Source organism: Mus caroli, chromosome 10 (genome assembly GCF_900094665.2).
Source record: "Mus caroli chromosome 10, CAROLI_EIJ_v1.1, whole genome shotgun sequence".
NCBI classification, from domain to species: Eukaryota; Metazoa; Chordata; class Mammalia; order Rodentia; family Muridae; genus Mus; species Mus caroli.
The window spans coordinates 24,403,642-24,419,971 of record NC_034579.1 but is presented as its reverse complement, the minus strand read 5'-3'; the positions used below and the strand labels follow the sequence as shown (position 1 = coordinate 24,419,971).

The 16,330-nt window shown below is 37.6% G+C and overlaps 1 protein-coding gene across 1 annotated transcript in view; it reads right to left on the bottom strand.

The window, feature by feature from the left end:
• Ptprk (protein tyrosine phosphatase receptor type K) overlaps window positions 1-16,330 on the bottom strand; it is a 509,254-nt gene that overhangs the window by 40,680 nt on the left and 452,244 nt on the right. Inside the window, exons 14-16 of the mRNA XM_029482632.1 lie at window positions 3,889-4,027; window positions 2,852-2,893; window positions 847-876 (exon numbers count right to left, since the gene is read on the bottom strand). Of these exons, the coding sequence (XP_029338492.1) occupies window positions 847-876; window positions 2,852-2,893; window positions 3,889-4,027 (211 nt within the window). The remainder of the gene's footprint in view (window positions 1-846; window positions 877-2,851; window positions 2,894-3,888; window positions 4,028-16,330) is intronic.

The following is a 16,330-nucleotide window of genomic DNA, read 5'->3' as shown; positions in this document are numbered from 1 at the left end:
TGTATGCCTCAAACACAATTTCAATCTTTGAGCCTTGCACAGTGCTATTTCCTTGGACTGAACTACTATCTATCCTGGAATCTAACAAAGTCAACTGAAGATGACTCAGGAAATTGAATGGCCAGTGTTCTCCAAGTTGGTTTTGTGATTCCTTAGTCAGTTCACAGGTTTTTCTTTTTTTGGCTTGTTTCATAAAGTCTCTAAATTGTAGTAAACAAACTCATTTTTCCCCGTTTTCAATGGCTTTCAATGTCTCTGCCCTATTTACTACATTATCTTTTATCAGTTTATTTTCTAAGACCATATTAACAGTTTTAATGGCCAGCAAAGATAATTGTACATTATGATGCTTTTGAATAACTGGGAAAATATGTAAAGTGATCTTACACACATGTAGGCCTGATCTGGTTTGCATCCATTGAGCGCAGTCTGAATGCTGTACAAATATCTCACTGGGATTATTTTCACAAATGTAATACAATAGTAGATAGTGTATATACAACATCTAGAGTAGGAAGTTCAAGCCACATTTGTTACCAGATGTATAAATATATTGCTAAGAGGGTACAGACTTGACATAAGTAAATAAATGATGTTCTTAGCTGTAAGATAAAGCTACTCATGAAAAAATTGTAGTTAAAAATTAAAAGTAGCTGAATATACAGAAACACAATATCCCTTTTAAAAAAGATTATCAAAAGAGATAATACTCTATAATTTTAGCGTCCAGAAAAATATGATTTTTGAAAGCCTACCAAACTGACCACACTGCTTCTGTGGGCTTTTTGAAAAGGGATATTGCATTTTGGACACATGTAAAGTTGTAATGACCCATTTTCTACTTACAGGTAGTAGGAGTAAGAATAGTAGCTCCTCCTGGGAAGCAGATCACAGACAGTGGGAAAGAGAAGCAATGGTGAATGAGAAGCATGACTCCGTCGCATCCAAGAGAGCAGAAAAATGTGCGTTAAAAAGAAAACGAAACAAAATGAAATCTGGCTTCTTAGGCTCTGCATTGTACGTTGCCCATGCGTTGTTAGCGTTCTCTTGCCATGCGATTAAACAGACAGATAATGCAGCAAAAAATAAAATTTGTAATACAGAATTAGGAAAAGAAAACAGTAACATGCTGACATTTCTTATATTGCCAGAGAACTGAAAAGTTAAATGGATTGTGTGTTTTTCAACATGCAGTTAAAGCGGTCTATCATCCATTGCCATCTGAATGTCATGACAGATGGAGCAGCTGTGTATAGAATGTGTATACTAAATATAGCAGTTTATTTTAAATACAAAACATAAAATTATGATGTTAATGTGTGCAAAGTAACACCTATATTTTTTTATGCATTGGGTATATCTTAATGGTACACAATATATACACTTTATGTGAATACAGGTACCATATGCTACATATACATGAAGGTATTCCCACAGTAGATGCACGTGACCATGGTATACACAAACATTTACTGTATTGAAACATGATCTCAAGTTGATGTAGAAAGTTGTAATGTATTCATGCTGTGCATTTAAAATGTACACAATCAATGAAAAATGGCATATATTTGGAAATAATTCAACAGTGATTAAACTGAAAAATAAAATGACATTGCGTTCTGAAAAGTGCAATATCCCTTTCATATCCCAAGAACTTACTTTCTCTATAATCTCAGTTGTAAGGTTTTATTTGGTTGAATTCTAAGCTATTCCTTTGCAACCAAAACACATAGAACTATTTTCAATGAGGAAAATATCCCTACATATATTATTCCCAGTGACGGATAGGCTAAAGCAAGTTTACAATTTCTTGTGAAAAGGCAGGTGGTGAGAATGTAAAGATTTCTATGTCCATTATTGTTATTATGAATTTCTGAACTCAAATGAAACTACAGAATAACACAGAACCTTAAGCTAAACTCTGTCACATCCAGGACTGCTACATACTTTTGTGGTATAATAAATTACTCGTGGTTAACTCACACAGGGTGTGTGTGTGTGTGTGTGTGTGTGTGTGTGTGTGTGTGAGAGAGAGAGAGAGAGAGAGAGAGAGAGAGAGAGAGAGAGAGACCACCTATGGGTTGAAGCCTTTACAAATGTGCTGCAGTGAGTAAGGAGTTAAAGTAATCCAGGCAAGATTTAGTCCAGAAGGTGGCAAACACCTCATCTATTCTAAAAGATAATGGTTTTCCCCAGTCACATAGCTGCTGCTGAGGGAGCTGAGAGCTCAGGAGACTTTCTACCCAGTACAACAATTACAAAAACGTAAATGTGAAACACTTAATGGTTGCTTTGTTGATCTGATCATTGACAATGCAAACCAGAAGTAGCATCAGTGAAGGTGTGCGCTTTTAGAGAGCTGTCAGAGGCTGTTACCTCCCTTCCCCCAACCTTGCTTTAGTGACTGGCTTAGCAACCTGAAGGACCTTAGCTTTCAGTTGTCATTCCTGGTACAAATACATCAAAAAGAACTAAGTCTTCATATAAAGAACAACTGCTACTAGGTTTAACTCCACTTTGAGGAGGACACAGGCAGAAGTCATTCTAATGCATCCAGTCGGATGTGACATTCCACTTAAGGATGAAGCAGTGCTAAGTTAGCTCTCTAAGTCATTTGGCTTTTCCACCCTCCAAGTAGAAACCTAAATTAAACAGAGAAGTAAAGTCTGAAGGTTCTTTTCCATGATTTTACTGATCTTTATTGGAAACCTAGTGTTTCTAAAATACTTAAATCTTGGCTCGACTAGGACGTGTTACCAATCCTAGAAGTCGTAGACAACAGCAAAGAGAAAGCACTGTTTGGGAAAAGCACATATGTAGCTAATTGAACACAAAACACTGTGGTGCATACCTAATGTTTCTAATGCAGATGTGTCTTCTCCAACATATATATCTCCGGGGACAATTGTAAAGAGGCAATATATTAAAATAGATGCTCACGGAATTGTGATTAACATATGAGTCTTATCCATAATGTTAATGTTTTAAGTAGAAAGCAATAATAATTGCACACTATGAAGTTCACGGAATATAAGCAACATTATTTATTACACAATCAGTACAATTATAAAAGCAAAACCACCTCTACATATGAAGCTCTTAGAATGCACTCTCTATATAAAAATTGTTTTCTTTTTTTCTAAAATGCTTCCAAATTATACATTATCTAAAATTCATGATTGGAATGATTGAAGTGCCACACTAGTTTCAAAGACAATGACTTAACAAATTCTGACAACTTACATAATGGTCAAGCAGCTCAAAGTATAAAAAAATGTGTATAAAATGCTTTTGAGCAAGAGTATACTTTTATCCCCAGAAAACAAAAGTTTAAATTCCAGGAAGTCATAATATCTTTATGAACTCCAGGAGGTGGCGACATTGGCTGGTATAGTATAAAGGATAAAGTTCAATTTAAGCATTTACTCTTCCTTTTTTTAAAAAACAATTTAGTCAGTGAATATTTAATATACAATGTCATTAAACCACATTCTCAATTAGAGAAGTAAATGCATGTCTCACATGCAACCCATATTTTAAAAAAATTAATTAAAAATGAAAATAATTCCGACTTTGGCCCAAGCACCATAACTGTATAGCTATCAATTTCATTATGCTTAATAATAACAACACTTAAAATAAGTTGAATTTCCCATGTATCTCTGAAATTCAAGAAATGTATAGTTTTACATTAAATAAATGTTAACCAAACTCTATGTTTATATCCTTGAACAAACTACAAATAGGTAAATAAGACTTTACTTAAAAAGCCCAAATAAGAAACTGAGGTGCAGGCACTCTTATGAGAACTTGTCAAACAACTTGGAAGGAAAACATGAAAATCAGTAGAATATCTGAGTGTGGGGTACAGGACAGTATCAGACCTACCTCTTTTTCACAATTACTATGACAACCAGCAGGAGAAGGATGAACACTAGGATGCCAGCACTGATGCCCGCGATTTTCACCACTCTGTCTGTCTGCTTTGCCGGGTCTGGGATCACTTCTGGTTCTTCTGTTGCTGCTGCTAAAGGAATCAGAGAAATAGGTGACTGGAAGCCTCTTCATGCACAGGAAGATTGCCTCCAGGCAGAAATAGCCAAAGGAAAACAAGCTTGAATAGCAATAACCTGAAAATGTACATGCAGAAACGAGCTGTTCTAAGACATGAGAGTCTTAGGGTCAAGTTAAGGTAAAAAAAAAAAAAAAAAAACAAACTTTATTTTCAGTTTTATTTTGCTATTCCATTTTAACATAAGGACTAAAAAATTGTTATTAAAGAGGATGGTAGGCTATTTTTCTTCAAATGCCTTAAATAGTCAGAACAAGATTTTTAGAATTACTACACTGGGAAGAGATGGAATCAGATACAAGTTACCATTTTTCACTTCATTTTTTAAAAATGACCTCTTAACTGGGTGAGGTGGCCCATGTAGCTGCTTATAATTCCAGAACTCAGGAACCTGAATAAGAGGGCTTGGGAGCTTCAGGCTAGTAAGAATTAGTTTATAATCCACCATAGAAGTTAAAATAAACAGTTTAAGCAGAAGAAAAAAAAAACATAAGGAAATATACCCAGAACTATTTTACATTTCCTCACTAGCTGATAAATATAGGAAGTGACTTTAAGAAGATTATTTTTTTCTTGATCCTTTCAGACCCTTACTTTTTTTTTTTTCATTCTCAAAATCATGTTCAGCCCTCACACATGTCCACAATTAAAATAGAAAACTTTAATCAATACATAAGCCCTGGAAAGCTGCTGAAGACATTTTCCTTTTACCTCATTTACCTTGAATCTGGCAAAGAAACTATTATTATCTGTACTTTACAGACACAAAACCCCCGAGGCTTAGAGAATTAAGGAGAGATTATGAATCACTCAAGGGCAGACACAGAATCTAATACATCTTCTATCTTCTAACACAGCACCTCTCAGTTGCCAGGTTTATGACCCCCACTGCTGAAAATATGCACCACAAAGGCCAGGGAGTTCTATGGATTAAATGTATTGGAAAACTGTTTTCAGTTGCCAATCACAGTACCATGTACTTAAAGAGTTCAGAGACCCTGACTGAACGAACATGCTACAGTCAAGATCTACACTGAGCCTGTATATCTCCAGGAAAACCTGTCTATTCTCTTTAGAAAGTTATCCGTCTGTTGCTGTGCCAACCTGTTAGTTCCTTCATTTGGCTTCTTTTGCTCCAACATCCATGTTCTATGTATCTTAATGTCTGCTCTATTTTTTTTTCCACCCTAAAGTTTGCTGGCACAAGGTTAACATAATTTTTCAAATTAAAATCATGCTCATGATGATGATGATGATGATAATGATGATGATGAAGATGATGGTGGTGGTGGTGATGATGGTAATAGCGATGATGTAAACCTATCTCTCACTAATATTATTTCATTTTACTTTAAATCTAAACAGAAAGTTAGTGTCTGAAAAAGTGTTAGTTCCATTTGTTAAATAGTTCACCAAACCATTTTTTTTTAATTGCACAGAATAAAATGTCCCAGTGGCTTAGTCACTATTACTCTTAAGCAGAGACTATAACTCCACAGCTTGCTTTTTCCCTAGTAAGTGGAGGAAGTTTGTTGGGCAGTAGTAGTATGGCTGTTCTCGGCATTACAGCTATAGTGAACTTCCTTAATTTGGAGTTGGTGACAATAGTACTTGCAGTTCATCCAAGCCTGCTGTAGCTGTGCTGGCATCTCTTCCTCTTCTTGAGCAGTTTGATGAATGTGTACATATGCCTACTAATTGTGTAAGCATGAATGCCTAAAACAGGTGGAGTGTATTTCTACGTTGAATGCAAAAATCTAAAACCAAAATGTTTATTGTTTGTAATGATCAAACGTGATTGGTTTACATAGATACACTTTCACAAAGGAATTTTTAAAAGTGATATAGAAATCTCCTGAGAGAAATATTCATCTATGGGACAATCTCTAGAGTTGACTCACTAAAGTCTCTGATCTGTTGCTTCACTACACTTGACTTTCACAGAATAGAGATGATAATCCCTTGGTACTCTGACATACCTGACTAATGGAGTTAACTGCCAGTGCTTTGGACAATCAGTTCTTGTTAGATGTGCTCTCTGTCTCTGTCTCTGTCTCTCTCCCTCCCTCCCTGTCTTTCCCTCCCACCTCTCCCTCTGTATGTATTTGTGTGTTGACATGCATGTGTGTACATGGGAGTGTTCTTTCTTGTTCAAGTGATGTCGTTATTTTTAAAACTGAGTTTCTCTCTGAGCTTTGTTTTGGGCTGGGGATCCACCTATTTTAGCTTCTTCACTTAGGTTAGGGCTATGTGCTGACATACCCAGCTTTTTACACGGATGTTAATGATTTGAACTCCAGTTTTTCTGCCTGTTCAGCAAGCACTTTACCAACAGAGCTGTCTCCCAACCCCAGCACCCCAGCACTGCTTTTCTGTCCTTGATTATCATGGCACAGTACCATTGCATGGAAACATACTACACTCTTAAGATTCATACCATGTTAGAAATCATGTAGGTTTTTAGTAGTTTGGATAATGATGACTTGGGCACCCAAACTCAGGTCCTCACGCTTGTACATAGAGTAGGGTCCCAACTGGGTCATTTCCCAGCCAGATCCATCTCATTCATATAATTTAATTAAGCTGTCTCATGTAACATATGCTATATTTTGTAAGAACCTTCAGAACTCCTCAGCCTTTCCATAGAAATGCACAAATGGACAGATAGGGTCGATATTGTGAATAGAAGGTCAGATATAAAAAGAGATTTTTAAATTCCATCCACCCTGAGTGATTACATAATGAAACTCACACAAAATGATGGGCTGCTTCAAATTTAGAGGATTAAGAATTTTTTTTATTATGTATTTTCCTCAATTACATTTCCAATGCTGTCCCAAAAGTCCCCCATACCCCGCCCCCACTTCCCTATCCACCCATTCCCATTCCCCTGGCCCTGGCATTCCCCTGTACTGGGGCATATAAAATTTGCGAGTCCAATGGGCCTCTCTTTCCAGTGATGGCCGACTAGGCCATCTTTCGATACATATGCAGCTAGAGACAAGAGCTCCGGGGTACTGGTTAGTTCATCATGTTGTTCCCCCGAATTTTTTTTTTAAAAAAGGTTTTAACAGAAATAAAATTTTCTGAGAAGTTAATGTAAACACATTCCCAGCAGTGGAACGTGCAATCTAAGAGTCCGTGTTTGAATAGAGAAACTGTTAAGCTTGACCATGGGTTCAGTGTTCAGGGTGCTCAGACAATTCATATATTATCGGTATCCATGTGATCAGTTTAAAGTGATCATCCTTTTAGAGCCCTCTTAGAGATGGATCCTATTTATAATTCCCCCCCCCCCAAAAAAAAAAGAAAAAAAAAGAGCGATCAAGGGCAAACATGCTTTGGAAGTTGTACTTATAATTCTTGTGTAGATTATTGACTGTTAAATAATTACCAAACTTGAATGAGATTCTCCATATTTGTATGATGTGGTAGCTATTTTCCCTGAAATGTAAACTTTCTATAGAAGAATCACTTATTATTTCTAATATTATCAACCAACAGTACTTTCATAAAAGAAAATCTGGAAATTTATTAGTTTGGAGGTGTTTCTGTGTAGACAGCATCTTTCTATGAATTCCAGGTTGGCCCCAAACTCGTCATGTAGAACAGGCTAGCATCTAACTGCAACCTTCCCAACTCAGCCTGCACAGCTGGTTTCCTCTGTACACTTCAGTCACATTTATTTTTCTAGGGTTTTGCACAGTGAAACCAAAGAATATAAATAAAAATCCATTTTTATAAGATTAATAAATGGAAATATATAGTAGTTTTAAGTGAGCATCTCCTATTTTCTTCAAGGACAGCCAGCCAGAACCTGTTAACATGGTTACACCCCTGTGTCTCACATAATTTATGTTTGCACAAAGACAATGGAGAGTATCCTATTCAGAGTGCTTTCCTTTGCCTTACATCTTTTCACACTTTACTTGCCAGAGAGCATTCAAAGAACCCCCAGTTTTTAGGAGACTAGACTGGCATAATTCTTTGCACAATGAGAGAATAAAAACAAGTTAGAATTTTACTTTTACTGAGCACATTTATTAGATGCATTTTGGGGGAGGAAAAAATAGCTGAAATAAAACCCTTCTATATACCATGTCTTTCTTTCCGTGAATACAATAGAATTGATTCCATTCTGGGCAAAAAGAGGAAGGTCATATAAAATTATATAGAAGTAAGGTCGGTTCTAATATCTGGGATCAAACACAACCATTTTTCCTTTCATCACTGATGTTCCAAAGAACATCTCTAAGCAGTCTTCTAGGTGATCTTCCAGCATCTTTAGATGTACCACATTCAGTCTCTACACATCTCCCTGATACATCATATTGTTTTTCCTCTTCTTGGCTGTGATGCATGCAAAGACATGACCAAGCTGACAGACGTAGCATCTTACAAGTAGCTGGACTTCACCAGGCACCTTTCTCTGTATTTGAATGTTAGAAGCCCTTGACTTTCCTGGCCACGTTCCTGGCCACACTGCCTTTCAGTGGGAGGTCAGCGGCAGTGTCCTTCCCACTGCCATGACTTTGGCCTATTCTTTCCAGGATTCTTTAATAAGTGCCCCTCATCTTGGTCATTCTTGGGGACTGGCTGTCATTTTGGGTCCCTCAAGGGCATCAGCCTCATGATATATGGATTTCCACACTTCCTGGCTTTGTGATTTTACAGTTTCTATGACTTGGGTTACCATCCACTCTGACAATTCTCAAATCAATGCTTTCCTGATCAACATTTCCTTGAACTCCTGACCATGCAATAATCTGATTATTGACCTTCCTTGCATGTGTGCATCTCCTTCAACACATCATTTTTAAATGAGAGATTACATTACTTTTTCACAGCAGGATTCTTACAATTTCTTTCCTTATAGCACAAGACACTGCTAATGTCTTCTTGAAGCTGAGGACTGGAGCAACATCCTTTTCCCTTCTCTGTCTCTCTCCCTCTCTTTATCTTTTGATTAATATTTGAAGGTTAAGTTATTTATAATCATGAAAAGACTAATCAGGCAAAGAGGAAATGCCTAGGATAGACATAAGAACTCATCCCATTTCTTGTGCAATTAGATAGTCCTATACCTTTCTGAATCCCTGCTTTCTACCCCTCTTCTTCCCCTCTGCTACATTAATGCAGACCAGTATCATCTCTTATACCCAAAGTGGCTGCTTACCTCTCCTCTGCATCCTGCCTCTCCTTCATCAAAGCAAAGATATTAACTGAGTAAATGCAGAAAGACAGGCACTGCTCACACATACAACAAATGGTATGGGCATCAGATGCCTTCCTCAAAACGCAAGGATTTGTTGGATTTTACTCTTCTAGATGTAGCTTGAGATGAATCCATTCATTCCCATGCCCCAAACTACCACCCAACCAATTTCACGTAAATTCCCAGGCAAGACAGCATGGGGTTGGTTATTGGATCTGACATTGTTTTTATTCTTAGTTATTTCCATTTTATTTGGAGAGACATGTTATCAGTAAGTCCTTTGACTAAAAAAAAGTTATCCAGAATAAAGGCCACAAAGCTAAGATATTCAGACAAAGAGAACTAAGCACATGTGTATCATGGATTGTAGAGATTGTAGAGCTACAGTAGCTAAAAATGTGATACTATAATGGAATTGATTTGCTGACTCCGGTAAATAATAGAAAGCATAGAAAGTGACTTCTGCATTACATAAATAATGACAAGGGGAGAGGTAGATCTGTGCGTCTTTGGGTCAGTTCAAAGGTTGCATACATATAACTAGATATTTATGAGGAATGCAAGGAGTCTTGTATTACTTTGCTATCATGATAAAACACCACAGCCAGGACAATTTATAGGAAACATTTAGTTAGGTTTCTAGCTCTAGAGGGTGTGAGTTAATGGTGGCAGGTAGAGAAAGCGGGAGGTGGATCTGAGGCTGGATCAGAACCTGAGGGCTCACGTCATCCTGAACCGCAAGCACGAAGAAGAGACAGAGAACTGGAAATGCGCAGAGTAGTTAAACCCTCAAAGCTCTCTACCAGAGAAATTCTTCCTCCAGCAAGATCACATCTCTCAAACCTACCAAAACCAAGTATTCAAATGTTCAAGACTATGGGGTACACTTACGATTCAAACCAGTAAAGAGCCTAAGGTACATTTCCCTACAGTCGTCCTAAGGATATGATACCACATTTCCAAAATGGTGGCATGCCAACTAGACATAGTAATTCCTAAAATAGTCACCATATATAAAACGAACCTTTATGAGATGTCAAATGAATAAAGCTGTGAAGAGGATTTATAAATGGAGACTCTTATGCTAGAACTATGAGCAGGTGGGATGGATGTGACCTACAGCTTAGCCTTTTGAGTCCATAATATAGTAAAAGAACCTGTGAATGAACAAACTGGCATCACTTAAAAAGTAGTTTTAAAAAATGTTAGCAGTCTGTCGTATAAATAGATAATGATGGGTTTTGTAAAGTACACGTTATTAATTAAATAGTCTGCTGCTGTGGACTTCTCCACCTTAGGGGCATCTTGAAGTATTTATTATTTAACTCAACGATCCTTTGATGTCATCTTGCTTTACCGCCTCTCATGATCTTATGGTGAAATCTGTCCACTCTTGGAACAGTCAGCCACAGAGTTTTATCGGTGAAGGAAGAAAATAGCCACATGTCATACATTTTGGTGCAGAGTTGGAACGTATTTTTCTTATTTAACAGAGAAAGTTTCTTGAAAACTTGTGATTTTCAAATGAATGGAACAGAAATTCATGAAGATCTAAAATAATTATAAAATAAAACTATGTATTACTATTATAAATATTTTACCATTAATTTCATGATGTTTAACGTAGCTCCTGCAAGCCAGAGATTTTCAGATTTGTTTTTGCTCAATGACAATAGCATAAAAATGTTGCAAAAATTCTAATAAATAATAGAATTAATTTTTCACATACACATTAGTGCCATATTTCAGGAGTATATGCAAGGGTAAAAACATAGAAAGTATTATTTTGCTTCATTCTTTTAAAAGCAAACATTTGATTGTAAATATGAATTTTTCACTAAGCTTTCAATTTACTGACATGTAATAAATGGGTAAAATGGAACCATGGTATGCTGTCCAACATCTTAAACACAGCTGGGTCTATGTATAAGATGTTTCATGAATCTGCCATGAGCCCTGTCTTCCAACTTCAGCCTTAAAGACTCAATTATCTTGTTTTTGTTTTTTTTTCTTTGTTTGTTTTAAAATAAAGCCTCCTGCTTCATGTGTTGGCTTCCTCAGACATAGCCTATACTCTGCTAACAGGGTGCCATTTCTAAAATGTGAATTTAATTAAATAACTACACCAACTTTTTCAAACATACAAGGTTTTCCTAAACTAGGTTCCAGTCAACCTTTTGAAGCTCATTTACTGACACATACCTTATGTTATCATTACCCTAGTCATTTAGAACCATCTGTCTATCACCAAACAATATAGCATCCCTCACTCCACTTTGGGGGTTAGTAATCTGTCAATCAGGTATCATATCCAGTTTACTATGATTGAAACAAAGAATGAAAACTCAACTTTACATGATGGGACTTGCTACTCATTGAACTGCCTGCTGGCATTATAGGTCATTAGTGTGTAAATTATGCCATAATGGCACCATCAGATTTTCCATAGTTTGTAAACATGCTGTTGAAACAAGCTCTACTATTCACTTGATAAAAATGACAGAGATATTTGAATATTTATACATGTTTCTTCTAAGAAATGTTCAATGAATAGCTTTCACTTACTTATATAAATATCATCAGCACATACATACATACATACATCATTTCCTTTAGTTATGAGGCAACCCCACTCCCACCCCAAGTCTATCAAGTGCAGGTCAAATGCCTTGCTGCTTCAGGTAAAGGTCAGGGAAATCTTTCCTATGACTTGTAGCCTGTTTTGCTGGGAAGGCAAGGAGAAGACCAAAGAGACCTGTTCATTTCTGTCATTTCTCAAAACGAAACAATACCTTCTCCAATTCCAAACCCCACTCCAGCTTAAAGTACCTGAATCCCAGGATGTCACATTTTGGAGTAAAGTATCCTGAACTCTATGGCTTTTCATCTTACTTTATTCATGGTATAAAAGTGAGTTATAGCTTTAATATGAATGAAGTAAAATATGTTAGTCTATGTTTTATCAGTGGCACTTTGCATTCAGTAACATTTCCCAGACTGAAATCATTAATTTTTTTTTTTCCTTAAGAATTTTTTAAGCGCCGGGCGTGGTGGCGCACGCCTTTAATCCCAGCACTCGGGAGGCAGAGGCAGGCGGATTTCTGAGTTCGAGGCCAGCCTGGTCTACAAAGNGAGTTCCAGGACAGCCAGGGCTATACAGAGAAACCCTNTCTCGAAAACCAAAAAAAAAAAAAAAAAGAATTTTTTAAGCTGTGCATGCCATATCTACTCCTGGATTAATGCAGGTCTACTTCCTGAGTAGGATGGACAGGAGGGAGCCTCTGAGCCACTCCACTGCTCTCATGTTACTAAATACACTGTTTCTGTACAAGGCTTTGGGATGGGTGTAGTGGGCTTAGAAGCTGCATCTGTTCTGTATCTAACCATGTCATTGCAGGAATTTTCTACTTGTTTGTTGGCATCACATGGTTTAGATGGTTTAACCTGAACATGAAGCTGCATAGGTAGCATGCTTTTGTGAAACAGTTCTTCTTTTCTTGAGCATGTTCACCATCATAGATTTCACTCTGGACATCTTTAGATAAAAACAATCTCTCTTTTACAACTCTGTTTCTAGGTCTATCACTATACTTTTTTCCCCATTCCCCTTTCCCACCAAGAAGGCTCATTCGTTGAAAGTTTGAAATCCAGATGGCTATAGTCTGCCTAAAACATAAAGACTCTCACCTAATTAATGGCTTCCCACACCATGACTGCGAGGTGGGGCCAGGTTGATGGGAACAGGTCCCTGGAAAGATTTACCTCATTCCTGGACTGGTCTTGTATGCTGCACTCAGTTTGTTTCTATTAGGAGTGATCACTTTGCCCACCACATGCCCTGTCCATCATTCCCTTCTCTTTGCATACAGCTCCAAGAGCAACAGAGCTAAGGAATCATGAGGTCGAGCCTCTGAAGTACTGAGCCAAGATAAACACTCCCTCTATGTTGTTCTCTTGGGTATCTGCCACAGCAAAATACAGTGGATGGACACATCTATTCAGTTACTTTTAAATTTGGACAATTATTTTTGTCTTATAAATTCTGTTCAGTTAAAATATAGCTCTTTGTTTAGTTACTGATGACAACATCTTGTTAATATTTGTGATTCATACTTTTTTCCACTAAGTGTTTTGCATGCAGCAATTTTATATTTTGAGTCCACAGTCAATAACTGCAGTCCTGGGAGGATTTGGGTTCTCCTTTTGCTAACTCTCACAGTGATTTACTTTCAAGAATGCCTGGTGACCTTTGATCGAGATATAATTGCTTTAGTTAGTCTGTGGGACTCCTGCAGGCCTAAATTGATCATGCTTTCTTTTAAAACAGAATTTGCACCTTCTTGTACCAGGAGCCAGGAGGTACCAATGGATTCAGGCCATCTCTGCAAGCTTTATGTAAAAATCTCAAGCTATGCACTCCCATTGCCAGCCCAAAGATCAAAGCTTCAAGGGCATCACAGCTTTAGGTTTTCCCTGCAGAGAATACTAAACCATCATTTGGCCCCCTTTCTTCCCCCACTCTTTCCTTCCTTTTTCTATCTCCTTACCTCTTTCTTTTTTGGGAATACTGGATGCTTGTAGATGCTATAAGCTCAGCAATGTACATAAAATGGTTTTCTCCCCATAGTGGGCCTATTCTACAGAGATGCTCTCAGCACATAATCTGCCGGACACCCAGAAGAGCAGCTGAGATCACAGATTGTATTTATTTGATTTGCAGTGCTGGGGTTCAAACACAGATACTTGTGTATGGTGGGCAAGTATTCTACTACTGAGCCATACTCCTAGCCCCCAGATTGTGGATTTTAATCAAGTTCTTTGGTTTATCCAAGACTTTATATATCCTTATTCTCTCACCTCAAACACCATGTCATAATTTTCCCATAATGCATGAATAAGATTTTACTGCATATATGTACAAGTAAACCAGTATCTTTTGGTACAAAATAAGTGTATGTGTTTGTCCCTGACATGGGATTTTTTACTCACTCTATGTCTTATTTTTGCAAGATGTGGTCTCACACTGAACTTGAAGCTCTTGCTTTTGGCTAGGGTCCTGGCTAACAAGCCCAAGGTATCCTATTGTCTTTACCTGGATGGAAATGGTGGATTTGAATAACAATGATCCCCATAGGCTATTATATTCTAAAGCCTAGCCACCTGGGAATAGAATTCTTTGAAAGGATTAGAAAGATTGGGAGGTGTGTCCTTGCCAAAGGAGTTTCTGTTACTAGGAGTGAGCTCAGGCCCAGTTTCTCTTCCCCCCGCCCCCCGCTCCCCCCTGTTGTTGCTGCTGCTGCTGCTCTTGGACCTATATGTAAACTCTCTAGCAACGTGCATGCCACCATGCTCCACTCCATAATGATAGTGGACTAACCTCCCAAACTACAAGCAAGCTCCCAGTTATTTATTCACTTTCCTGTATCAGAGTGGCCATGGTCATGATGTTTCTTCACTGCAACAGAACACTAAGATACCAGAGATGGCATGATGAGCTCATTGCTGAACTTAGCTTTTCACATATAAGCCCGGCACCTGAATTCAGGTATGTGTGGTGAACACTTTACTGACTGTGCCACCTTCTTGGCCCTGGCACTAATAGATAATTCAGCAGAGGCCACTCAGTGACCATGTCATTGCTGCATAGGAGGGAAGATGGTTCAGAAAAAGGTGATATGGGGTTAGATGATGGAGCCTCCTCTTAGTGTCTCTGCTTTGTTGCATGTGTGCATTTGGCATTGAAGGAAGCTCAGAGCATTGGAGCTACTTACTTGACAAAAAAATGATCTTCTTACCTCAAGTAACAAAACAAATGAGACTATAACAATTCTGCTTTCAAGCTTTGGGGATGCCATATACTATAGTTCTGTACTGTTAGAGGGCTAATGAACGAGGCTATATTTAAACTAAAGAGAGCATGGGGCAAGAAATATGTCAGTAATAAGGGGCTACACCTTCTAAACACTCATCCTAGTGTTGAGACATGGAAGTAGGTGATGCCTCTCGGAGCAGGGTGGCTGATGATCACTGGGAAACAAGAAAGGGAAGTGAAAGTAAAATGCTGGGCTGTATCCTATCCACACAGAACATTTACAGTGAAGAAGTTCTACAAACAACTAAATATAACTTTCAAGTGAACGTTTGTAAAGTGATAAACATGGGTAGCAGGAGACACTAGGGAAAAACAACTCTGATAATGTCACTGGTATTTTTTTTTCCCTCCCACAAATGGCAGGATCAGAAAAGTCTCTTCCTCAGGGAAAACTCTGGAATATTAAAATGTAGGCACTGCATGTAATTAAAAGGCAAATGCACTTGACATTTTTGTTGGCACAAACTCAGAATACCAGAACTGGGCCAGTCATCTAAACATGCCATTCAAAGCCTAAGAAGGAAAATTAAAACAACAAAAAGATTTAATTTGAATATTATTAGGAAAACAAATAGAAGTCAAGGAAACTCTTTAACAATCTTCAAAGATAAGGGTGAAATATGAACTAAAATAATAAGCAGGACCTACCTTTTGACCTGTTTCTACTGCTCTTACTTGTTACCTAAAGGATTATGAGTGCTTGCTATTTTGGCTCCTTTTAGTTATGAATTTTATTTTCATTTTGAACAGGTCATTTTCCACCAAGGCTTAGATAATTCATTAATCTGGCATATCTCAGGAGAACACACAACAGGGTTTAAATCACATTAATAGAGGTTGCACTGCAATTTTCAAAAGTGTTTATTTACTAAATTAGAAACTGCCCTGATCTGGGATGGAAGAACCAGCCTTAAAAAAATTATTTTGAGTCACAGCTGTTCCAAGATAATTTAGTATAAAGTCTAAATTATTAATATATGTTTTAGAATTTGAGATTGGTTTTTAATCTTAAAATGTCATTTGGCCTCAAGTGAATAGGTAAATCATAGGCACCCGTTTATTCCTCTCTCTCTCTTTCTCTCTCTCTCTCTCTCTCTCTCTCTCTCTCTCTCTGTGTGTGTGTGTGTGTGTGTGTGTGTGTAAGTAATTGGGAAAGGGACTAAACTCAGGT